This window comes from Brachyistius frenatus, unplaced genomic scaffold, assembly GCF_029030835.1.
Source record: "Brachyistius frenatus isolate BFR_SWC_R1_liver_20210118 unplaced genomic scaffold, ASM2903083v1 Contig_23, whole genome shotgun sequence".
NCBI lineage: Eukaryota > Metazoa > Chordata > Actinopteri > Embiotocidae > Brachyistius > Brachyistius frenatus.
The window spans coordinates 4,416,553-4,440,717 of record NW_027210622.1 but is presented as its reverse complement, the minus strand read 5'-3'; the positions used below and the strand labels follow the sequence as shown (position 1 = coordinate 4,440,717).

At 41.4% G+C, this 24,165-nt stretch overlaps 1 protein-coding gene across 4 annotated transcripts in view; it reads left to right on the top strand.

The window, feature by feature from the left end:
• slit2 (slit homolog 2 (Drosophila)) overlaps window positions 1-22,880 on the top strand; it is a 90,720-nt gene extending 67,840 nt beyond the window's left edge. For 2 of the 4 annotated variants that reach the window (XM_069697524.1, XM_069697523.1), the window contains 23 exons: window positions 1,848-1,998; window positions 2,123-2,197; window positions 2,402-2,545; window positions 2,771-2,914; window positions 3,014-3,180; window positions 3,279-3,411; window positions 4,668-4,736; window positions 5,050-5,121; window positions 5,960-6,031; window positions 6,173-6,244; window positions 7,934-8,097; window positions 9,258-9,382; window positions 9,849-9,946; window positions 12,621-12,760; window positions 14,373-14,396; window positions 16,142-16,235; window positions 16,645-16,782; window positions 17,388-17,628; window positions 18,068-18,198; window positions 18,305-18,459; window positions 18,861-19,215; window positions 19,373-19,587; window positions 20,954-22,880. In XM_069697524.1, coding sequence (XP_069553625.1) covers window positions 1,848-1,998; window positions 2,123-2,197; window positions 2,402-2,545; window positions 2,771-2,914; window positions 3,014-3,180; window positions 3,279-3,411; window positions 4,668-4,736; window positions 5,050-5,121; window positions 5,960-6,031; window positions 6,173-6,244; window positions 7,934-8,097; window positions 9,258-9,382; window positions 9,849-9,946; window positions 12,621-12,760; window positions 14,373-14,396; window positions 16,142-16,235; window positions 16,645-16,782; window positions 17,388-17,628; window positions 18,068-18,198; window positions 18,305-18,459; window positions 18,861-19,215; window positions 19,373-19,587; window positions 20,954-21,210 — 3,236 coding nt within the window. In that variant the 3' untranslated portion in view covers window positions 21,211-22,880. Of the gene's footprint in view, window positions 1-1,847; window positions 1,999-2,122; window positions 2,198-2,401; window positions 2,546-2,770; window positions 2,915-3,013; window positions 3,181-3,278; window positions 3,412-4,667; window positions 4,737-5,049; window positions 5,122-5,959; window positions 6,032-6,172; window positions 6,245-7,933; window positions 8,098-9,257; window positions 9,383-9,848; window positions 9,947-12,620; window positions 12,761-14,372; window positions 14,397-16,141; window positions 16,236-16,644; window positions 16,783-17,387; window positions 17,629-18,067; window positions 18,199-18,304; window positions 18,460-18,860; window positions 19,216-19,372; window positions 19,588-19,933; window positions 19,978-20,953 lie in introns of all 4 variants that reach the window. The other 2 variants (XM_069697526.1, XM_069697525.1) reach the window with 2 other exon arrangements.
• Window positions 22,881-24,165: the final 1,285 nt, after the last annotated feature.

Sequence of the window (24,165 nt, the reverse complement as noted above, 5' to 3'; positions counted from 1 at the left end):
TGCCTTTCTAACACACTCAGGAGTACACCATGTCGGCTGTAAGTAACACACACACAAACACACGTAGTCAACTCCGAATCCCTCACCTCTCCTCCCTGAGCTGGCCTCTGACCTTTGACCGCTACCACAGTGACCTTTGACCCCTCTGTGACCCTGCTTGTCTTGCTGTCTACCTCCAACGACAAAAACAATATCTATAGAATTTACACTTAAACACACAATGGTTCATATATATTTCTCTTGTTTCTATTTCTGTATGATGTGTGTGTGTGTGTGTGTGTGTGTGTGTGTGTGTGTGTGTGTGTGTGTGTGTGTGTGTGTGTGTGTGTGTGTGTGTGTGTGTGTGTGTGTGTGTGTGTGTGTGTGTGTGTGTGTGTGTGCTACCCAGAAGTCAGGGCTTCTCTTGCATTCAGTACTGCTGTAACTCTCCTCCCACTCCTCTGTAACAGCTGCTGTCTTCCTGTTGTCTGTGAATTTAGATGTCTGTAGATGTTCACCCACCTTCTCCACTCTTTGCTGTACTTGTCTACCTAGTCTGATCTCCTCCTCTTCTTCTCCTTCTTCTTCTTATTGCTCCGTCCTCTTTCTTTGCTACAAATTATAAAGTTCCTTACACCAGACAGCTCCTTCTTTCTTCTGCTTTCTCCCTGGGATTCATTCTATTCTTTTTCTTTTCATTTCCTTTCTCTCCCACTCCTCAATTCTCCCCTCATATACCCTCCTACTCCTCTGTTCTTCTCCCATTTATTTTACTTTCTTCTCTTTTCTTTCCTCCTTTTTATGTTGTCTTCTAGTTTTCTCTCATCACCCTCAAAACTTGTTTTTTTTTTTATCCTTTGATGCACTCTATACATGTCCTCTTTCCCCTACTCCACTCATGTTTTCCTCCTCTCCTCTCCTCTCCTCTCCTCTCCTCTCCTCTCCTCTCCTCTCCTCTCCTCTCCTCTCCTCTCCTCTCCTCTCCTCTCCTCTCCTCTCTCCTGCTCCTGCTCCTCCTGCTCCTGCTCCTGCTCCTGCTCCTGCTCCTGCTCCTCTCCCTCTGTCTTTCCCACCCCTGTGTTCCAGCTGAGGAGCAGTCAGTCAGCAGGTTGTTCCTTTGTGCTTGATCTAACCATGTGGCTGCCAGGTTCCTATAGTGGAACATGGTTCTGTCAAGCACCATGGAACGGCCCTGCGAAACCCTACAGCATGGCCGAGACGCAAGAGACAGCAAACTCCTGTCAGTCCCCGCAAACTGTGTGCGTGTGTGTGTGTGTGTGTGTGTGTGTGTGTGTGTGCGTGTGTGCGTGTGTGTGTGTGTGTGTGTGTGTGTGTGTGTTGTTTGAACCATTGTGCCTGTGCAGTATGATAGATGACGTGTGCGAAAGCATTTTCCTGCCATGATCTCACTTTGATGCTGTGTTGTTGGTGTTGTGGTTTCTAACACTAACAGTTGCCTTGTAGTCTGACAGGACAGAAGAACTCCGATATGTTTATACTGTGTGGGTGCTCGTGTGTCTGTTTACATGTCTTGATCTTCACAGTGTGTTTGTCTTTGAGAATTTGGCTTCTTTTAAAGGCTGTGATACACGTGATGCACTTTGAAGTAATGCTTACGGGGAATGTTGCATGCGATCCTAATCAACTGTGTTTTGGAAACATATTTTTTTCATTTTGTTAATTCACACTCCAAACAAAAAGCAACAGGCAACGCCCCTCTGTAGTGTTTCGAAGTTCTTCCATTGTATCACAACCTTCACCATGGCCATCCGCTGTGTTTGTGTTGGAACCGATTCCAGTAAATGCTGGGGTTCGACTCTCGCACGGTTGGGAGCATTCAGTGAAATTGTGGTTGTGGTTGCGACCAGGTACCGAGGATTACCGCAGTAAACTAGGAGGCGACTGCTTCGCCGACTTGGCCTGCCCCGAGAAGTGCCGCTGTGAGGGCACCACAGTCGACTGCTCCAACCAGAAACTCACCAAAATACCAGATCACATCCCTCAATACACCGCTGAGCTGTGAGTCAGCCTTTGTTTGTCAACTTTAAGAAACCTCACATCTCATCCTGCCTAATCTGTCTCTTTATAACATCATTTTTTTTTCTCTTTGTCTCTGACCACCTCCTCTTTCCTCTGTTCTCAGGCGTCTGAACAACAATGAATTCACTGTGCTAGAAGCAACGGGGATCTTCAAAAAGTTGCCTCAGCTGAGGAAGATGTGAGTCAAACAAGTTGTTACAAGCCTCACATGTCACAAAGTTGTACTCGGGTCACACAGAGAAAACTACTTTTATAAACATGTTGATATAGAAGTTAAAATGAACCATGTGTCTATATATGTTACTCCCCTGCTCCATCTTCCATTCTCTCTACATATTTCTTCTCTCTTACCTTTCTTCCTCCTGCCTCCCTCTTCATGCAGTAACCTGAGTAATAACCGGATCACTGACATCGAGGAGGGGACGTTTGAAGGATCCTCGGGGGTCAATGAGCTGATTCTGACCTCCAATAGACTGGAGAACATACACCACCGCATGCTGAAGGGTCTGAGTGGCCTCCGCACACTGTGGGTACACATACACACTGACACATGCACTTAAATGCATATGCATGACGTATGCTAGTAGTATTCAAATATGCTGCCACATATTGTGACATTGACCAAACAAAATTAGATGAGCATGCATAATTCTCTGGCTTATAAAAATTGTCTGTTTTTTTTTTGTGTAAAATACATTTCTTCACCTGTGTTTGTGTGTGTATATCTGTGGGTGTGTGTCTGTGTGTGTAGTATGCTGAGGAGTAACCGTATCAGCTGTGTGAGTAACAGCAGCTTCGTGGGTTTGAGCTCAGTGCGTCTCCTGTCGCTCTACGACAACCAGATCACCTCCATGAACCCCGGAGCCTTCGACACATTGCACTCCCTGTCCACGCTGTGAGTCCAGACAACATGACGCACATAAACAAATGTACAAAAATGTAGGTGGATGAAAAATGCCACAGAGCACTTTCATTTCCTGTCTTTGTTCTTCAGAAACCTCCTGGCCAATCCCTTCAACTGTAACTGTCACCTGGCTTGGCTCGGCGATTGGCTGAGAAGGAAACGCATCGTCACGGGTAACCCTCGCTGCCAGAGTCCTTACTTCCTAAAGGAGATCCCCATCCAGGACGTAGCCGTCCAGGACTTTGCCTGTGAAGACGGTGAGATGCAGTGGCTCGCTGAAACATCTGCAACCCTCAAAGATATTTGTTTTTCATTATCATAATCGTCCTCCCCTTCACGTGTCCTTCACCATCAGGTAATGATGAGAACAGCTGTTCTCCAGTGCTGAGGTGTCCAGCAGAGTGTTCCTGTCTGGACACTGTGGTGCGCTGCAGCAACAAGGGTCTCACCACGCTGCCCAAAGGCCTCCCCAAGGAGACCACCGAACTGTGAGTTTAAGGCCAACACACCATTTAGAATAAAGGTTGCAAAAGTCCCACATTTTCTTAAACATATGAAAACCACAAATCTCAAAAACTTTACCTGTTTTGTGACAGAACGTTTTTTACAAATAATCCGATGGGGTTTTAAAAGGTTTATGTATCTTAAGTAGTAAATTATCTCAACCCACATACAAACAGTTCATTCTTCAATAATGAGAAAAGGCTCAAATTATCAAATGGGATCTCACAGTTGTCTTTGGTCAGATTAATCTAGATAATGCATTACGAGATCAAGGCAATCCAAATAAGCAGGAATTGTTCAAGAGATTTCTGCATCTTGGAGAACTTGCGACAGTTCTTCTGTGGATTCAGCTTTCGGTCTGTCTCCTCCTTAATCCCAGACTAACATGAACATGATGTTCAGCTCAGCTATGAAGCTATGAAGGTCAGAGTGAGTTAAAAGGATGGACAGCGTTTGGCCTTTGAACACTTAAGCATTATTACTTTGTGCATTTGAATCATTTGTGAATCATCAGAAAAGAAGTGAAAAAAAAACACAGCGCAACACCCGGGCTAATCGAGCCACAAGTACACGTACTGTCGGCTCACAGAGGATTTAATTTCAGAAACTCATCCGAATACACACATACAGTCCTTCTCAGAAAATCCCTGTTGATCAGGAATTATTGCCTTAAATTAAACATCAGACAGCATAGTCGTGTTTTCTATCATTTCACTATTTCCCCTATGAGGAACATGGTTCTTCCAATATTAACAAAGACTTCATTAATACGCTGGATTAATAGCACATTGTCACAAAGTGAAGTAGATTGGATCTCACCCCTGTGTGTGTGTGTGTGTGTGTGTGTGTGTGTGTGTGTGTGTGTGTGTGTGTGTGTGTGTGTGTGTGTGTGTGTGTGTGTGTGTGTGTGTGTGTGTGTGTGTGTGTGTGTGTGTGTGTGTGTGTGTGTGTGTGTGTGTGTGTGACAATGAGAGGGCGACGCCTGTGGGGATATTAAACTCCAGTGTTTATTATGGCTGTAGCAGTAATGACTGCTCCCACTGCTGCATATGAGGAATTTCCCACATGGTTAAAACTTAATTTTCTTCCTTCTCATTTTCTCTCCCTCTGTTTCACCAATCCTTCTTTACATTTTCTATATCTTCCCCCTTTTTTCATTCTTTTGTTTCCACACCACCTCTCTCTCTCCTTGTGAGCCCTGCTCTTTTTTTTTCTCTCTTTCTTTCTGTCTGTCTTTCAGGTATTTGGATGGTAATCACTTCACTCAGGTTCCTGTGGAGCTCTCCAACTACAAACACTTAACACTCATGTAAGTCGCACCCAAATGAGCTCAATGAACATGGCATTAATTCAACTTATAATCAGGATGGTGACTTGCCGTGTTTCATGCACTCTGCATTCAAATACAAAAACTAACAGATTGATATTCTGTCAGAGTTCTGTGTTCAATCACTGATGTGACCTTGTTTGTACCTGATGTGGGCGTGACCGTCTGAGTGCAGCAGATGACACTGGATAATTATGTACCACATATAGCCAGTGTGTGAGTGTGGACTTGTTTATGCATGTGTTGACAGTGCTGCCTGTGTGTGTGTTTTATGTACCTGTTGTTTCCTTTTCAGTGATTTGAGTAACAACCAGATCAGCACGTTGTCCAACCACAGCCTCAGTAACATGTCTGAGCTGCTTACCCTGTGAGTCTGGCTTTTCATCAGTCCCTTTGCAATGTCTGTCTGTGGGTGTGGGTGGGTGTGGGGGCGTATCCGTGCTTTTGTGGCTGCGTGTGTGTGTGTGTGTGTGTGTGTGTGTGTGTGTGTGTGTGTGTGTGTGTGTGTGTGTGTGTGTGTGTGTGTGTGTGTGTGTGTGTGTGTGTGTGTGTGTGTGTGTGTGTGTGTGTGTGTGTGTGTGTGTGTGTGTGTGTGTGTGTGTGTGTGTGTGTGTGTACTTTGGGAGATGATGCCCTTGACAAAATGAAAGCACTAGAAAGGAGCTCCTCTTGTTGCAGGTACTTGTCACTACAAAACCAAAATGTACAAGAAAATGCTGGCCACACACAAACCACTTAAAAAACATATTAATAATAATAAATAAAGAGGAATTTAAAAAAGAAATAGAACAGTCAAGAAGTGGAAGGTGTACTGGTTTAGGAAAAACTGTACATGTTGTATATATCAGTGAGTTTTGTTTCCTATTACAGACTGAAATGTAGACTGTATCAAATGTAAAACTCCTCTTATATTATAGCTACTGTAAATAGAATTTCCCCAGAAAATCAAGTAAACAGGAAAGAAAATGTCACCTCGGACTGCAAGATGTTTGTGTTTGTGTTTGTGCTTGTAAAACATGTTCGTGTGTGTTTGCTGCTGGATGGATGTGTTGAACTGCGTATCTGTGTCTTCTGCTCTGCCTGCTTATCTCAGTTATAACTGAGAGGATTGTGCCGTGAAACGCCTTGCTGCACTTAAAGATATCTTGAAAAAAAGAAATCTCTGCATTTGTCTCCATGCCAACATGTTAATTCTGTGTGTGAAGAATCTTGAGCTACAACCGGCTGCGATGCATACCAGTGAGGGCGTTCGATGGACTGAAGTCTCTTCGTTTGCTGTGAGTATCCATGGTGACACGTCCTGACACAGAGACCTATTTGACAGGTTCTAAAAAAATAATCCCGACCTTTAACGTCCAGATATTCACGTTTCTGTGCCTTTTTTCCTCTTTCTTCCTGTTTCACTCATTTTGTCTTAGGTCTCTCCACGGTAACGACATATCACTGATACCAGAAGGAGCCTTCAAAGACCTATCATCACTTTCCCACCTGTGAGTAACATACAAACACATGATTTGATGACAGAATCAACCTTTTCTCCCTATAAAATTACACAAAAAAATAAAGTAGCTAAACAGCCAACCCATCTAAAGCTGTCTGTTTTCACCTTTCATCCTTTGTTAAATTCAGATTTTTACACCTGGATTTGTTTTGTAGTACTGGCAATCATCTAAGTTTAGTATGTAGTGGCATTTTGGATAACTTTCCTCCTCTGAGCAGAGCTGTTCTATGTTAATCCTTGTGACTACAATAGCAAAGCCAAACAACCTTTCTTTGTTCAATAATGCATTTCTGGGGAAATCTGCTCAACTGATTTGCTGCAAAACCACCCACAAAACCCCCTCTACCTCCGCAGTGAGGACTCCAGTGCAGAAACTCAAATGTTCAGACTGTAATAAATATATATTCTAACAAGCAGCATGCTGTATATCACAGGAGACTGTTGTTGAAAACAGTAAACTGATGTCATAAAAAATTGGCTTTATAAACCAAAGAACTTTGACTTTCTTCAGTTCACTGATTTTGTCTTGAATTGAAGTGTAGGATGACAGAGACAACTTGACTTACCTGCTGTAGGTGTGAATGCCAGTGAGGAAGTGCCTTTGTCCGCACGGGGTGCTGACTAAAATCAGCACCATGGATAGCGCCTGTGACAGGCTGCTGCTTCTTCTAGTTTTTTTTCCAAGTTATACAAACTGCAGACCACAGAAAAGGAGCATCATTATATAATAAAAGCCTGTCACTAACTCTTAATGTCCTTTCTGGCCATTATTACAGCACAATTAGAGACACTTACATGAGGAAATTGACCATTTATCACAAATGGTTGCACTGTTAGAGAAGGCTCTGCTATTTGCTTTCGAAATGTGTCACCTGCAACCAGGATTTGTCTCAGAGGACTATTGGCTGAAAAATAATCACATATATGGACATATGATAGTAAATGTATGACTGTAGTCACAGTTACACATGAACATGTAGAAGTTAAATTATATCACCAAAACCTTAGCAGGTACAGCAGACACTTGGGTGGAGGGAGCCAAGCATCAGCGAGTGTTAGTGACAAGTGTAAGGTTATAAAATTAGTGCTTTAAACCTGTCTGAATGTGACTGGGTACCAGTCAGATTGTAGCCAACAGGCAGATGGATGAGCCAATCTTCTCCAAACATTGTGAAGTGTGTACAAAGCAGCCAATGGCAATAAGCTAATGCACATGGACCTCAGTGTTTGGCCTGAATCAATGCAATGATCCATTAGTTATCTGAAAAACATACTTTTTTTTAATTTTTTTTTATTGGGCTACAGAGCATCAGCAAAAACAAGGGAAAACTAAAATTAAGTTTAATTTTTTAATTATTTATAATTAAGTTTTTGTTTAAGTACAACAACAACATACTGTTTTGAGTTTGAGATTATCAACTCTGCAACCAGCTTGAGGCAAATGCTCCCAATCGTCTCTTCTACATCCTTAGTTCTTTGGTAGAAATATATCATGGTTTTATACATAATCTGGCAGTGATGGGCAACTCAGTCTGTAAGCATTTACACATTTACTTTTCACACTGTTTTGGTTCTGTACTTCAGCACACTGCATCTAAAACGAAACAATTTCACTATCCTGACTTCTTGTTTCATATTACTGAATACGTTCTCACTTTTCCCTCCAATCGGCCGGCAGGGCTCTGGGTGCCAACCCTCTATACTGTGACTGCCACATGCAGTGGCTGTCAGACTGGGTGAAGAGCGGTTACAAGGAGCCAGGGATTGCCCGGTGTGCCGGGCCCGGTGACATGACGGACAAACTGCTCCTAACCACGCCCTCCAAGAAGTTCACCTGCACAGGTAAACACACATGCAGCACTATAGAAAAGGAACACATTCACATAACAGCATATATACATAAACAGAGACACAGTTTTATACAAAAAATATACATATCCACTTCAATTAGTGCTCAAAAACAAAAACATGCACACACGTTTATTGTGTTGTGCCAAAATAACTTAATGAGGACTCATAGATTGGGACCACAAGTTTCCTTTTATAAACTGTCGCTGTCAAATGAAAACTATGTATCTCCAAAAAATTATAATATGCTATTTGCACTTTAATGATGTAAAATGTTTTCACTGGACAGCAATAAATGTTCATATGTAATTGTATATAAAAAAGTCTAAAATCCACAGTTGTCTTGAGCATGATTGTGGCTGCAACTTGTCGTACTTCAAAATGCTGCTTGAACTTTAACCTTAAACCCTATTACGTCACATTAACGTTACATGTCTGAAACCTATCTTTGACCTAATCTAACTGACGCACTGTAGAAGTCCCCGGGCCTTGTGGTTTTCTGGTGCCAGGTAAAGTAGCCAATCATATCCCAGTACTTTCTCCTCAGTCCCAAATTCCCCGGTCGAACGCAACCCCAGTCCCCCTTTCTTCATCCTTTGAACCCTGACCAGACTGAACCGCACTGTTTCCCTTTCAGCCCTCATGTTTTGACCAGCAATGTGTGCTCTGGCTGTTTGATGTTCTGTCATCAAAGTTGGGGATATGTGTGTCTTCTGTACATGTCATGGTCCTGCAAAGAAAATGTAATCTTTCTCATTTATAACCCAGGAACATATCTCCAATTCATGTTTCGAACATCCCAACAATCGAATTTGAGCTAATATTTTCCAAGATGTAAAATCGTTTTACTACCTTTTTCATTTACTGATTGTCTAGTTATTATTTAAACTGAAATTGCGCCGACAGGTTGCCATTATTTCATGATCTGAAGTATTTTATAATGCAAATCGAAATTTCAGATTTCTTTATCTTCTGCAGAAAAATCTGACATTTGAAGATGCAATTTTTTTGCAGGTCTCTAATAATGTACAGCTGTCTTAAACGTATGTAAACCTGTGTATTCTGACTCGTCTTACTCCCTTTAAAGCAGAAGATTACACAGTTTTCATCTCTCTGGTGTGTGTTTTGTTTGTGTGGGTTGGTGCATCACACAGGCCCAGTGGATATGAGTATCCAGGCTAAGTGTGAGCCCTGCCTATCCAACCCCTGCAAAAACGACGGCACATGCGCCAATGACCCCGTGCACTACTACCGCTGCACCTGCCCTTATGGATTTAAGGTACCGTAGAGACGTAGCAGTGGTTTTCACTAGCACAAATTTCTTTCTTAACTACAATGTGGATTAAAAACTGCTTTTTTGAAGCTGGAAGCCTTCAAGTTAGGCACTTGAGCTCGTGAATTTTACATTTCCATACTCTTATACAATACAAATTTACAAACACACTCACACACACGCATAGATTAACCTAGATCCTGCGTAAACCAGATGAATACATTTGTAATGGTTTTCGGTGAAGAGAGTGTGGGGATTAGAGAAAACTGATGCAATACTTTGAAATTATAAGAAGCTGTTGTTCTTTGAAAGCACTGAATATGTGTGTGTGTGTGTGTGTGTGTGTGTGTGTGTGTGTGTGTGTGTGTGTGTGTGTGTGTGTGTGTGTGTGTGTGTGTGTGTGTGTGTGTGTGTGTGTGTGTGTGTGTGTGTGTGTGTGTGTGTGTGTGTGTCTCTGTGCATTTGTATGCAGGGCCAAAACTGCGAAGAGCCCATTCACGCCTGCATCAGTAATCCATGCCAGAATGGAGGGACTTGCCATCTGAAGGAAGGAGAAGGGAACAACTTTTGGTGAGAGACTTTAACATGTTTTTTTACAAACTGGTAAATGTTGGCTGTTATTCCATCTTAAAAGATGGATTTCAAAGATTTTACACACAAAAGTTTGCTCAGTTGTGTCAGTAGGTTTTACCCAACCTACTGTGTATCCTGTGTAATGTCCTCTGTGGCTCTGGAGTAATGTTTCTAAAATACAAACCTCAATGACAAAACTGACTGTGATTGAAATATGTGACATTTTCCTGACAGGATAGATGTTATTCCACTGCATTATGGGAAATCTAGGTATCCAGTGCTTTTGGAGTTTGACCCAAACCCGATACTTTGACTGTCTTGGCCTCTATTGGATCAATTTCGACCATTTTTTTAAAAAAAATCTGTCTGTTGTGAGTCATTAAACCTTTAAACATTAGACATCAGTGGAGTGGCCCTTTAACATTTTAACTGCCAGCAGGGTAGTTGTCTAAGTTAGTGGTGGTGGCTTCAAAGGAATACCAACATTAAAGGTCTTAACACACTTGGGGCGTAACAAACCGTGAAAATCAAAACCAATTATACCAGTGATGTAAATTTGTGACAGTTGTTCAAAAAGACGTTCGAATAGATTTGCATCAGCATCTCCTTCAGAAAAATGATGGATTCAACATTATCCAGTGATGAAGAGCTTGTCCTGCTCTTCCTCACTTGACAGAAGAGGAGTAGATTTTGGTTCATTAGCCAAACCTGTAGTGAAACTGTTGTCTGCTTACTACCAATTCGACCACATCCAATGAACTGCTCACTATCCTGACAGCCTGGTTGTTCAGCGATGCTGCTCTGCACGTTGTCCTTGAAATTGTCTTTGTAATTTTTGAGCTGTGATGCTGCGATGTGACGTCCATTCCACTTCCACACATTGTGATGGTTGAACGACATCCCTCCCAAAACAAAATTATTTTTCACCTCATAATATTCACGTTCTGTGTGAAAGTATTCATGACAAGAAGAAATGTTTGGCAATTATTGGCAAAAAAAGAAAAAACACTCCCTTTGACTGTAAAGACAGTTTGCTTGTTATTGAAACCAAACTTGTGCAGGTGAAAACACACAACTACCGTATGGAAAGGATTATTAAGGTAAAGCCAGAAAATATCTGCACAAGATAATTCAGAAAATAACTTTTAGTTTTATTCTTCTTTAGAGTAACTGTTAAGTGATGGCTTAACAGGAACCTTTTTCCGAGTCTGATTGTTCATGTGGTTGTTGTATTCTCAGATCTTGGCTGTGAAGTTGGTGAGTTAGTTATAATTAATGGAGCTGCAGCTAGAAAAAAAAAAACTGGAATAGTCTATTATTTTTTATCTAAAAATAAACATAAACAATCACATTATCACAAACCTGCAGGGTCTGTTTAAAAATGTGGCGAGTCATGCAAAACAACATGCATCAAATATCAGACATCAATAGACCAATGATTAGTGATAAGAAACCAGAGGACTTAACAGGCAATCTGTGGATCCTCAGCAGAAATCTCCGTCGATGGTACTGCACCACTAATGAGAGGTGGCAATGAATTTACAGGAGGTAAATGACTCGGGGGTTCAGCTCTGTTTTCAGAGTGTCTCTGAGGTGGACAGCCCCACTGGGAGAATTGTCTTCTCTTCGTTAGGCTGTTTAGTATTAACAGGAAGGGAGCTAACGCCTCTGAGCAGATTTTAACCACACACAGAAAAACAGACCAACCCAGGATCACAGCTGCTCCTGTTTCTCCTCCTCTGTCCCACTTCTTGCCCTCTCTCTGTCTCTTCTCCTACCATTTTTTTACCAGTGTTTCTCTGTATCTCTGTATTTCCATCTTTGTGTGATTTCTTTTCCTCCTCCTGTGTAGAAGTGGAGTATCCATTGTGAAGAGCTGTTGCTGACTCTATAATGAGATATTAATCCACCCGAGTGTATGCCGCATAAGAGCTCTTTATTAGACCCATAATATACCTCTCTGAGTGTGTGTGTGTGTGTGTGTGTGTGTGTGTGTGTGTGTGTGTGTGTGTGTGTGTGTGTGTGTGTGTGTGTGTGTGTGTGTGTGTGTGTGTGTGTGTGTGTGTGTGTGTGTGTGTGTGTGTGTGTGTGCGTGTGTGTGCGTGTGTGTGATAAACCTGAGTAGTAGTTACAGAGTTGAAGCACGCTCACGTTAACAGAATAATGACTCTCTATTGGGAATATGTAGATGGAGCTGACACTGCTGTTATGAGTTGCTTGCATGGATAAAATATGTGTGTTTTTGTGTGTGTGCGGGCTCATATGTCCCCAAGATTTGTCCTCTATTAGAGCTGCAGTGACTCGGCAATTTATCATATAGTCGATCAACAGAAAATGAATTGCCAACTATTTTTTCGAACCGAATTCTGCTGTCAAATGGGAGAATTTGATGCATTTCTCTCTTGTAGATCACAGTAAGCTAATGCTTTAGGGTTTCAGTCAATTAAATCAAGACATTTATTGATGTTACGCTGGGCTGCTGGAAATTTTAAATTTTTCACAATTTTCTAACATTAATAGAGAAAACATTCGATTAATCTAGAAAATAATCAGGAGAATAGTCAGTAATGAAAATAATAATTTCAGCAATATTCTGTATTCTGTCTGTGGCTCTACATGTGTTTATCCTGCCTATTTATGGTTGTGTGTATCTGTGTATGCATGATCTCAGGTGTGTGTGTCCGGAGGGCTTCGAAGGTGACACGTGTGAGATCAACATCGACGACTGTGAGGATAACGACTGTGAGAACAACTCCACCTGCGTCGACGGCATCAACAACTACACGTGCATGTGCTCACCGGAGTACACAGGTAACACATGTTAACAAAGAGTCAAGACCTGGGAGGGGCAGCTGGATGCCTATGCGTTTTGTTCCTGTTTTATTTATTCATTTAAATGATACCCTTGATGACACTGAAACACGGGTCCCTCACAGACAATGCAATGATCCTGTATAAGGTGCGATGAGAAGATTCTGAGACTCTTCAGCAACTCAGATACACGCCATTTTGTGAGCAGTGGTCCGGACACATTCGCAATTTCACCATGGACTTGAGCAGAGACTGTAAATACTATTTCATGTCAAACTCAAGCAATCAGTGACATAGACCCTCAAAATGCTTCAGAAAATCTACGCCAATGAAGCAATGAGCCTGCAGGGGTGTGAAATGTAACTGACTCAAACCGAAGAAGGCGATGTGCAGCTGTAAAACACAGATCTAATGGGATGTTCTGAGCTGACTGAGGAAAAAACTATTGTTGCAAATGACCTGAACTGTGGGGTAATTGTTCTTTGGTTCTCCAACATCACAACGTGCCCACTCACAGCGAGTTGAAAACGTTTCTTGCCCACGACAACACAATCGTCGCTCCGCACCACAACCACTCACCAGAATTGGCTATTTTCAATTTCCTTTTGTTCCCCAAAAACTTGATGTGCACTTTCTGCTCAAGTTTCAGGACCATGTTGAAATCACAAATGTTCACAAACCAGTGGTCACGATAACATGTGTAACTCAGGTAATCATGTTGATCGAGCGACGGACTCTGGGGTCCTAACTCACGAGGGTTTTGGCTTCCCCCTTCCTCCGTGCACATTAATGTGCTGCGGTCCATTCATGCACAACAGGAGCAGTCCCTGAACTTTTTTAGCACACCTCAGAGAATTGTGTTATAGGCATCAGGTTTAATTATTATATATTTGTTTGCCCGTGATTTTTAAATGATGCAAGGCTCTGAATACTGCAGTACCCATAAGCCTTGGCCACCATGGCTACGAACAAGAGGCCAGCCAGAGGTATAAATCAGAGCATGTTGACATCAAAACACAGCACAACAGTCAATGAATAAATTCATCTAAAATGCATCAATAATTTAAAACTTATTTGAACTGCAGATTTGGTTTCTGTTCTCTCCTCAATCTTTTTTTTTTTTTCCAGCATTAGTGGCATTCATAAAATAATCGTTTGCTGTTTCTTGCTGAAGTGCACCTTATGAGTCATCGTTAAATTTTAACATTTCATTAAAGAAAAATATATGTTCTTACAAAGTTGTTTATTCTTTGTAGTCCTGAGTATTTAGCTAATATGAAGTCACGTAAAGTTGTCTGCAGAAGAAAGACTACAGCCACCCGAATTAACATCATCCTCTCTGATTCTCTTGTGTCCACTAAAACGTGCTGTGCATACACCAATTCTTAATAAAGGGTCTTTTCACAGAAATACACTGCAGACAAATCACATTATATCGGACTAACACTCCTCTGTTGCTAGCTGTGTGTCTGCTTTTGCACTGTGCTAACCATCTCTGACTGCTAACCTTTGTGGCCGTGTTCTCTCTCTGTCTTTCTGTTTTGCTGTCCTGTGTCTTCTCTCCCGTCTCGCTCTGCTTTCTATCATCTGTCATCTTTTTTTGTGGTTTCAGCTGCTACCAATGAGGTGGAGAGAGGTTAGTCTGTTCTTCTCTCTGTCCTTTCTCTCCCTCTCTCCTTCCTTCCTTACTTCCATTCCTAACCTTCCTTTATTTCCCGTGCTTTATCCATGCACCCAGGAAATTTGATAGTCCTTATAGTTATTTAGATAAAGCATACTGGACGCAGTCATGCTCCATGTTAGCAGTGCATGTACAAATGGACGATGGAGTATGTAGTTCATCCTTTCGAATGTCTGTTATACTTGCTCGCTGCTTCATGCTTACATGTGATAACCATCCAGGTAAATGTGTTGAGATTAAAGGAGAGTGCTGGCAAAGAATCTCATTAAACCAACAATGTGTTCTCACAGTAATTTATACATTTATCCAGCATATTTGTGGCGCTCAGCCTGGGGCCCACTCATCACTCATCTCTCCGCGATCAAAAATGTTCACTTCCATTTTTAAAAAGACTGTAATTTTCTAAAACAGTGGTGCATTGTAGTTATTATCAAAATGTACTCAACAGGAGCAAATAGTGCATTTGGTACAGACTATTTTCTGCTGACGATTTGGTGGTTTAATGAGTATTTGTACGATTGTATGTACGATAAACTGAATTAAACTGCAGTGTGGGCGTTCATCATAATACCAGGGTATTTTTGTGTATTTGGAGAAACAATGGAGGCCTGTGGTACAGAGTAATATTTTACATCAGGATCAGTTCGTTGATGGATTTGGGCTTTTTGGGGGTTTTATTGACAATAAGAAAAACATAAAAAGTGACATCTTTTAATAAATGTCATTTTGACGTCCAACAGTGAGGAAAGAAAGTTCATAAATACAGAATATAACTTACAGTGTATCACTTTTTGTGGCCAACTTGTCACAGGATGCACACAGAATGGAATAACATTTATTTACACAAATAAATTACATAAAAATAGGAAACAATTGATTGACAAACAAGCAGTCACACTGTTAAATATAACTTAGAAATACTGAAGAAGAAACATCTGATATTAAGAGAACCTCTAAGTCTAACAGACACCCACTGTTTAATTATTAAGCATGTAAGGATCTTCATATGAAAATCTGCTTTTAAATATGTGAGTCAGCGCAGTTACAACTGAAAAAGAAGCGCAAACATGCACAGATGCACACACACACACACACACGTCTCTCATCCCACACATTCCACACACATCCTCATTGATCCCTGAGGGGTTGTGAACAGTAATTATTCCCAGAGTGGGCTCTCTGCTGTCAGGAGTATTGGTTTATTCCCTGAAGCCTCATCAGTGATTCATGTGGAGTTCAGAGTTTCGGGAACGTCGGGATACACCCTGGAATATCATCAGGAATGTGACATTCCCAGAGATTAGATCATTTATCAGAACACTGTGTTGGTCCTGGCCACAGGAGAGTCATCCATCATCAGAGCACACATACCCTATACAACACAGACACACACATATCTGTGCATGTTGTACAAACAATGCAATACACACACACACACACACACACATACACACACACACACACACAAACAGATGAAACACTGTAATGAAGTTAGAGTTGGAATGTTGGATGTTTGATTTTATAATTTCACTCGCAAACCATGTAAACTATGAAAAAGGTGTTGAGTTGATACTGATGATGATAATGTGTGTGTGTGTGTGTGTGTGTGTGTGTGTGTGTGTGTGTGTGTGTGTGTGTGTGTGTGTGCGTGCGTGCGTGCGTGCGTGTGTGTGTGTGTGTTTTTGTGTGTGTATTTTTAGGGGAGCTTTGTGAAGAGAAACTGGACTTCTGCGCTCCTGAGGTGAACCCCTGTCAGCACGACTCAAAATGCATTTTGACCCCTCAGGGATACAAGTGAGTGGATCGAACACACACACACACACACACACACACACACACACACACACACACACACACACACACACACACACACACACACACACACACACACACACACATAGACTCATGCAGATATTTACCTGTATATGCAAAATCAGTGGAATTCGCTGTGTTTTCTTGATTCTCTCTTGAATACTTATATGTTTATATTGTTCACACTGTGTGAATTGGCATGTTTTCTTTGTGTTAAACTCTCTTCAACACATAATTAAAGAAAAACCAATGCCGGTCAGTTTGTTTAACCAAACAGCAGCTGTGTGGTCGCAGAGGGCAAGTGGAAATACAATTAACAAGCATTTCTGTCTGTATCTGTGTGTATGTGTGTGTTTGTTTGTGTGTGTGTTTGCACATGTGTACACTGAAGGTGCGAGTGCACACCAGGTTATGTAGGTGAGCAGTGTGAACTGGATTACGACGACTGTGAAGAGAACAAGTGTCAGAACGGAGGTCAGTGCATTGATGCCGTGAACGGATACACCTGCATCTGTCCAGAGGGATACAGGTGAGTTGCACAACACTGCAGGAACTCACACATGTACATCACAGTAAATAAATCATAGAACTGGAAAATACATTGAAAATAACTCAGAGATACTGTTGGTTAAAACATCCATTTTGATTGCTTTGTTTGCTTCTCAGATCTAAATAGTTTTTTAGATTGGTGACTTTTCCACACTCTATTTACAGTATGTGATGTTGGAGGGGCTCCCCCTTGTGTTCATTGTCAGTTTTTGTGATGGACACATTATTTTTATCTTAAATTGGTGGAGTAAACACTATTGAGAAACCTTCCTCCATGTTGGTGCATTCAGGGTTTTATTTACCAGCAGTGTTTCTTTTAGCCCTTTTACTCTCAAATCTCAAATGTCCAACTGCACCGAAGAAGAAGGTTTCTCCAAGTCTGTGTTGATAGCTGCTGTAATAATTCTGAAAAAGGGAAAATAATGACAGAAGTTTCAAGAACTTATAATTTGCACATTTAATTTTTTTTTTGAAAGTGTCTAAAGTTAGAAAATATTTGACACCTTGAAGGTTTTTGAAATCGTTTTGGTTTGGAGTACTTAGCAGAGATACTATATTTAAAGTATGTGAATATGTGTGTTCTAGCGGTTTGTTCTGCGAGTTCGCTCCACCGATGGTTCTTCCTCGCACCAGCCCCTGTGACAACCACGAGTGCCTCAACGGGGCGCAGTGTGTTGTCGTGGGAACGGACCCCCAGTGCCAGTGTCTCCACGGCTACGAGGGCGAGCGCTGTGAGACGCTCGTCAGTGTCAACTTTGTCAACCGCGAGTCGTACTTGCAGCTTCCCTCCAGTCTCCTCTCACCTCAGACCAACATCAGCCTGCAGGTGCATAAATCAAACACGCTTAACTTTGTGTACTTTAATTTCACGCTTCTTCACTATATCCCAGGTGAAAACATTGTGCTTTTTTGTTTTTACCTCTCAAACAAAACAGTGTCTGGTTATTTTAAATGTCTGTTTTTAGCAGTTTCACCAAAGAGAAACTTTCACTCTAAACATCTCAAATCATTTCATTTATATAATTTCTACAAATAAAGTACAAATAATCCAATATTTCACAAAAAAAAGCAAAAAGAAAGTCAAAATATTTGATACACATATTGTGTTTTTTTCTTCTTTCTTATCCTACTGATCATATCATGACCCCTGAAATATTATCTTGTGACCCCTCGGTAGAGAACCTCCGCACTAAAATGTCTAAAGGATTACATGTTCCACAACTGGAAATCAGGTGATTTACGTGGTCATCTCGCTGTGTTTTCAGATTGCTACAGATGAGGACAGTGGAGTATTGTTGTACAAGGGGGACAATGATCACATCGCCATGGAGCTGTACAGGGGACGTCTCAGGGTCAGCTACGACACCGGATCCTACCCGCCTTCTGCTATATACAGGTGCATGCACATGGAAGCAGAAATGCCCGACAGCCCTGTCGCTGGTGCGACATGATGAATGATACAAATGCTTAGACCGAATTTCTCCCTCCTCTCTCTTTCGCAGTGTGGAGACAGTGAATGATGGCAGTTTCCATGCTGTGGAGTTAGTAGCATCAGACCAGACTCTGTCTCTGTCCATCGATGGCGGGACGCCCAAATCCATCAACTCCATTAGCAAACAATCCACACTCAACATCGATTCTCCACTTTACCTGGGAGGTAAGGACCCAGGCATAGTGTGCATATTTATGAAGACTAGTATAAAGAAACAGAAACTTTTTAATATATTGCCTTTAAATGTAATACATATTTTCAATTGCTCTCTTTAAATTTTATTTTGTTTGCCATTGCATTTTTTTTATATATATTAATTCAGAGCATTGATCTTCACACAATATCCTGCTGATGGCCAAAAACAAGAAAACAAAAGTTCCGTTTGAAGCCCACAAAAATGATCAGTATTTGGAGTAATTGCAGAATATTTAAAATAGCATGTGTGCAGATGGAGACCAAAAGTAGTACAGATTTTTAAACTGGTTGCTTTATTTCAGATTTAAAGTTTCTGTTTTTAAATCTATTAATAGACTAGAACAATCAACAATTGCTCTTCTGTTATGCAGGGATGCCAGAGCGTGCCTCGGCCTCTGGGGGTCTTTCAGCCCTGCAGCACAGCTCCGGCGGACGCAATGGCACCAGCTTCCACGGCTGCCTCCGTAACCTCTATATCAACGGGAAGCTCCAAGACCTGGGGGCCGGGCTGGACCCAGGGGCTCCAGGTCATGGGACGTCACACAGCACCACCAGGCAGTGGCTGGGCCATGGGGTGGAGCCAGGCTGCCAGCCATGCCAGAGAGGTGCCTGCGTCCAAGGTGACTGCCACCCGACGGGTCACCGTGGCTTCACTTGTACGTGTCACCCGGGCTGGACGGGAACTCTGTGTGACCAGCAAGTGAGCAACCCCTGTGATGGCAACAAGTGAGTATTTTTATGACTTATGTTTGGGATTGTGTAAACTACATGTTTATGTGAACAATTTCATTGTTGTAGGCCTTGAAATCAAAGAGGGACTCTGATATGTATATCTGTCCACATCTTTATCTTCTGTCCTGCCCCTCCCTCCTCCACTCCACAGGTGTATCCATGGTACCTGCCTCCCAATCAACTCCTACTCCTACTCGTGCCGCTGCCAGCCCGGCTTTGCTGGTGTACTCTGTGATGAGCAGGACCTGGATGCAACGAACCCCTGCAGTCTGTCTCGATGCAAACACGGCAAATGTCGGGTGTCGGGTCTGGGCAAGGCGTACTGCGAGTGTAACAGTGGATATACAGGAGAGGCATGTGACAGAGGTAAGATAAGTGGGGTTTGTCTGTTTGTAGGAATTATTATCTGCATGTAAAGTAAACTGACCTCCCACTTTCTTCTAAAAATAATCATCTAACACTGTTCAAACTTTTGAATCTGAACCATGACCTTCTTCTAAGCTTCTGCCTTCAGCTGTGTGTGTGTGTGTGTGTGTGTGTGTGTGTGTGTGTGTGTGTGTGTGTGTGTGTGTGTGTGTGTGTGTGTGTGTGTGTGTGTGTGTGTGTGTGTGTGTGTGTGTGTGTGTGTGTGTGTGTGTGTGTGTGTGTGTGTGACTAATGGTGTTTCATTTCTCTGCATTAACCCTTCTAACCCGTTACTTTTTCAACTCAGCATCTCCTGAGCTTCCTCTCAATCCCACACGGGGGGTTACTCAGGTGAGACTGCCTGATCACCTGCTGCTCTCACCTTTTCTGTTCTGTTTCTGTGTTTCTCCCATTCATTGCAACCCTGCATACCTTCACCTACTACCCCTGCTTCACCTTGTTTTTACCCAATAGACCATATAGAAATTATGCATTGCCAAAATGACAGTTAGATTTGCTAAAGAGTTTTATTTAGATAAAATTAAATTAAAAAAAATGTTCTCATTCAAGGTTCAATTTGCATTAGAGTATTAAACTTTTTTAACGTTAAGTGGTCTTGTTGTTACTAAGAAAGATATACAGTCTGTATTTTTTAACCAGAGCTCATAACAAACAAGTATTAAAAAGTGGACTGTATGGTTACAATAATACAATGGAGAAATTAAAGCAAGAGAAAGTATGTATCAATACTTCATGTCTTAATAACTTCAACATTTTGCTGAAATAAAAGACATTTCTTAGTTTGAGGAATAATTATTTTGAATTTGAAAATTTGATTTGGATGAAGGGGCACATTTTTTGCTTTTCTTCACTTTTCTGCCTGTGATACTAGGAAATTGTGTATATTTCATCCCTCATGACGGTTGCCTCTTGTCACTGACCTCTTCATGTTGTGTCAAGGCCCCACTGATATGTTGGGTTGTTATTTTGTTGTCTTCACGATGAAGATCAACTTCCATTGCGACATTGTTGCTTCAAAACAAGTAATCCATCAGATTAGCATTGTACTCAATTTTAGACATGAATAGTTGTTGTTTTTTATTAGATATCATACTTTTATTCCGGTTATTCTTCTTTCTTGTCAAAGCCTTGTGCTTACATTAAATGCAGTTTGTCAGATTACACGCTGCTACTTCTGCAGCAAACAAAATTATTTATAAAATATATTTCACCAGAGTGCAATTATGCAACATTTTTAACAAATCAGGACTGTGATGGCCAAAATGGGACGACTTGTAACCCTTCTGTTTGCTCTTCATACCTGCAGAGGTGGCCTGCCGAGGGGAACGGGTCCGAGATGTCTACCAGAGACAGCAAGGCTACGCGGCGTGCCAAACCCAGGAGAAGGTCTCCCGTCTAGAGTGTCGAGGCAGCTGCCCGGGGGGAGCAGACGGACAGGGCACCTGCTGCACCCCCCTTCGCAGCAAACGTAGGAAATACACCTTCCAGTGCACCGATGGCTCTTCTTTCGTCCAGGAAGTGGAGAAAGTTGTCAAGTGCGGCTGTACAAAGTGTTCTTCATAGAAAAAGAAAGAAAAAAAAAAAAGAGACAACACCCTTAGCAGATTTCCTCCTCTCCAGATGTTCTGTGTTCCTGCCCACCTTACTTGGATCTCCAAACCCTGTTGTCAAAGGTCCTTATTCCCCATGAGGACACCCTCCACCTCCACAGTACCCCCTCCCTCCCCCCACCAACCCTGTTTTTGTTTTTTAAAAACCCTGAAAAAAGTCAAAAAACCAAGAGAAACGACGAAAAAAAAGTTTTCTTTTTTGTCAGTGCTGGACTGATGATTGATGCTTCCTCGGTGGGGATGTTGAATTGTATTGTAAAGTACAAAAACAGACTTATTTTTTATTATGAAGTGGAGAAAAAGACAAAAAAAAACACAAGAGTTGACTTTTTCCTTACGTCTACTTCTTTTTGTTGGTCATGATGACTCCAATGGTGTGCCACACTGTCTCTTCCCTGGAGGACTGACGGGTCACTGACGGCTGACCACCTCCTGTAGACTTTCTGCTTCCTGTCTGTGAGTTGTGTTTTAGGAGTAACCTTAATCGGTAGTACCACAGACTCACCACTAGAAGGAGCTGCGTTAAAAGGCATGGGAGAGGGCGGGCAGAGATAACCCCCGACAACACAAGAAACCACCACTGTAGTCTGCAATCTCCCTCAACAGACCTCCTGAACCCTCTGAGACTGTGTGCATGATCCTACACACAGTTGTGCTCAAACTTGTGGTAATTTATACAGCTACTGAACAACACACACACACACACACACACACACACACACACACACACACACACACACACACACACACACACACACACACACACACACACACACACACACATAAGAATACTCTCACCTGTAGAGTTAAACATATTACCTGCCAGGTTAAATACACTACTCTGTTTATCCACCCCCAGTCATGGATGACAAGTATTTATTGTATCATAAATACCTGTACTTATTCAGTAGATCCCCCATGTACCAATCTGATTCTTTTAATATATATTAATTTATATTTGTCCTTATTTTTGTATTAAAAAGACATAATCTGTCAAGATAGCTGAACTAACAAGATGGTGTCCTTTATTTTGGTTGAAGAGAAGTTTTTTTTTTTTTTGATCACTGAAACTATTGTGCTTGCCAGAGACCTTAGTTACATTTTAATCTGCAAATGTGACGTGAAGACATTGTATATTTTTGTCGCGTTTCCTGAGAGTTTGTACTGTGCCATTACCAGAAGGTCTTTATATTAGAGTATAAATGTAGAGATAATTTCCCTACCTATGTATTTCACACACAGATCTCGTGCGTAGCATTGACCTTAGAGGATGCTTAGAACTGTTTTTACCTTTTTAACAAATTTATGCTTAAAGAATACTGTGACTTTTTCTAAATGAAACTACTTTGTTAGCCCCTTGGTCTCCGATGTTAACATGTTGCTGCTAAGTTTTTGTACCGTAGACTTGGATCCTGATCTGTATGTTATATAGAACTTCCTGCTCCTACTGTACGGGGGGCACCTTGTGTAACAGATAAATATGTCCTTCCCCCACCCCTCCCACCCGACCTCACCCTCCACCTCTACACATGTGCATTGTGCTTTATATTCCCTCTTCTCCATCCCCAGACTAATGTCAGTTCCCTGACTGATGTTTGTTTATTAAACACAATATTTACCTCACAGTTCTCATCTTTTCCTTTTTGTCGTGCTAAAAGGTCAAAAATCTTCCCCACAATATACCAACACCTGGTGTTGTCATCTTCAGTTTCTGAGACATCAGGGTCATTCTGGCTATCTGTAGGCAAAATTATTATCTTTTTTTGCACAGTGAAATTTATTCTAATCTTGACCAGCCCCCCAAGCTGCATCTGCAAATTATTGGCTGTGACAGCAGACTTTGTTTTGCTTTTCCCCGCAGCTGCATCTTTGCAGCGCAGTGAAATACTTGAAAGAGTGCATGTGTGGGTGTTCACGGGCCTCTGTGTAGGTCTATGTTCGCCCACTGGGGCTTTGAACTTCTAAATAAAGTCAAGCTCACACTTGATGTCTGTACAAAAGTGATAAAATCAAATCTCTCAAGGAACCTTGATTTAACCCTCAGAAGAAGAAAAAAATGTCATCTGTCCCATTTAGAAATGAAGCTAAATTATGAAACAATAACAATGTTTTTAAGTGCAAATAATGTGAACAGTAATCTTCCAATATTCTTTAAAGATACTGACTGTGCATAAAATGGAGACTACATCAGGGATGGTGTTATATTTGTCAGCTTACCTCATCTCATCTCTTTTCATTCCTTTTCTGTCTCTAGTTAAACACTGAATCTTCTTCTGTGGCATTTTTATTGCTGATCCCATATGCATATACGCAATGCCTCAGTATTTCTGAGAAATTTTGAGCATGCACCTAACTTTACGAACAGTTTTGTCTAGTTTCTCTACATAAAAGAGTAGTGTCGGTGATATTCTGTGTTTCTTATTGTTAGCAAATCCTATAAAAACATCAAGGGTTTTCTTTTGTTTGTCTTAAACAACTGTGCTCTGTTACTTATCCAAAATATATATCAGTGAAGAATAACAAATTAATCTATCTCCTATATATCAAAGGGTGAACACTAGACAATATTTTTTTTACCACATAACACATTTTATGCCAATTTCCTGGGTTGTACAATTTTTCTTTTAGGTTTGAAAATAAAAAACAAAAGAATCACAAAATCCTGCCTTTAGCATCATATTGATGCCTAAATCAGGAGAGAACAAATGACTCAATCAGCAAAAAATTCAAGTGTATGCAAGTATGAATCTCTGTAAACAAAACAAGGTTAGAAAGTAGCTGCAGCCAGTCAGATTTATATAATGAAAAGGTTTGTTCTTGGGTTGACAACAATTCTGTTTGCTCCCTGTTTTCATGAATACAGAAGTAAGTATGATACAGAAACAGGAGATCATTCCTGCCCACTGCA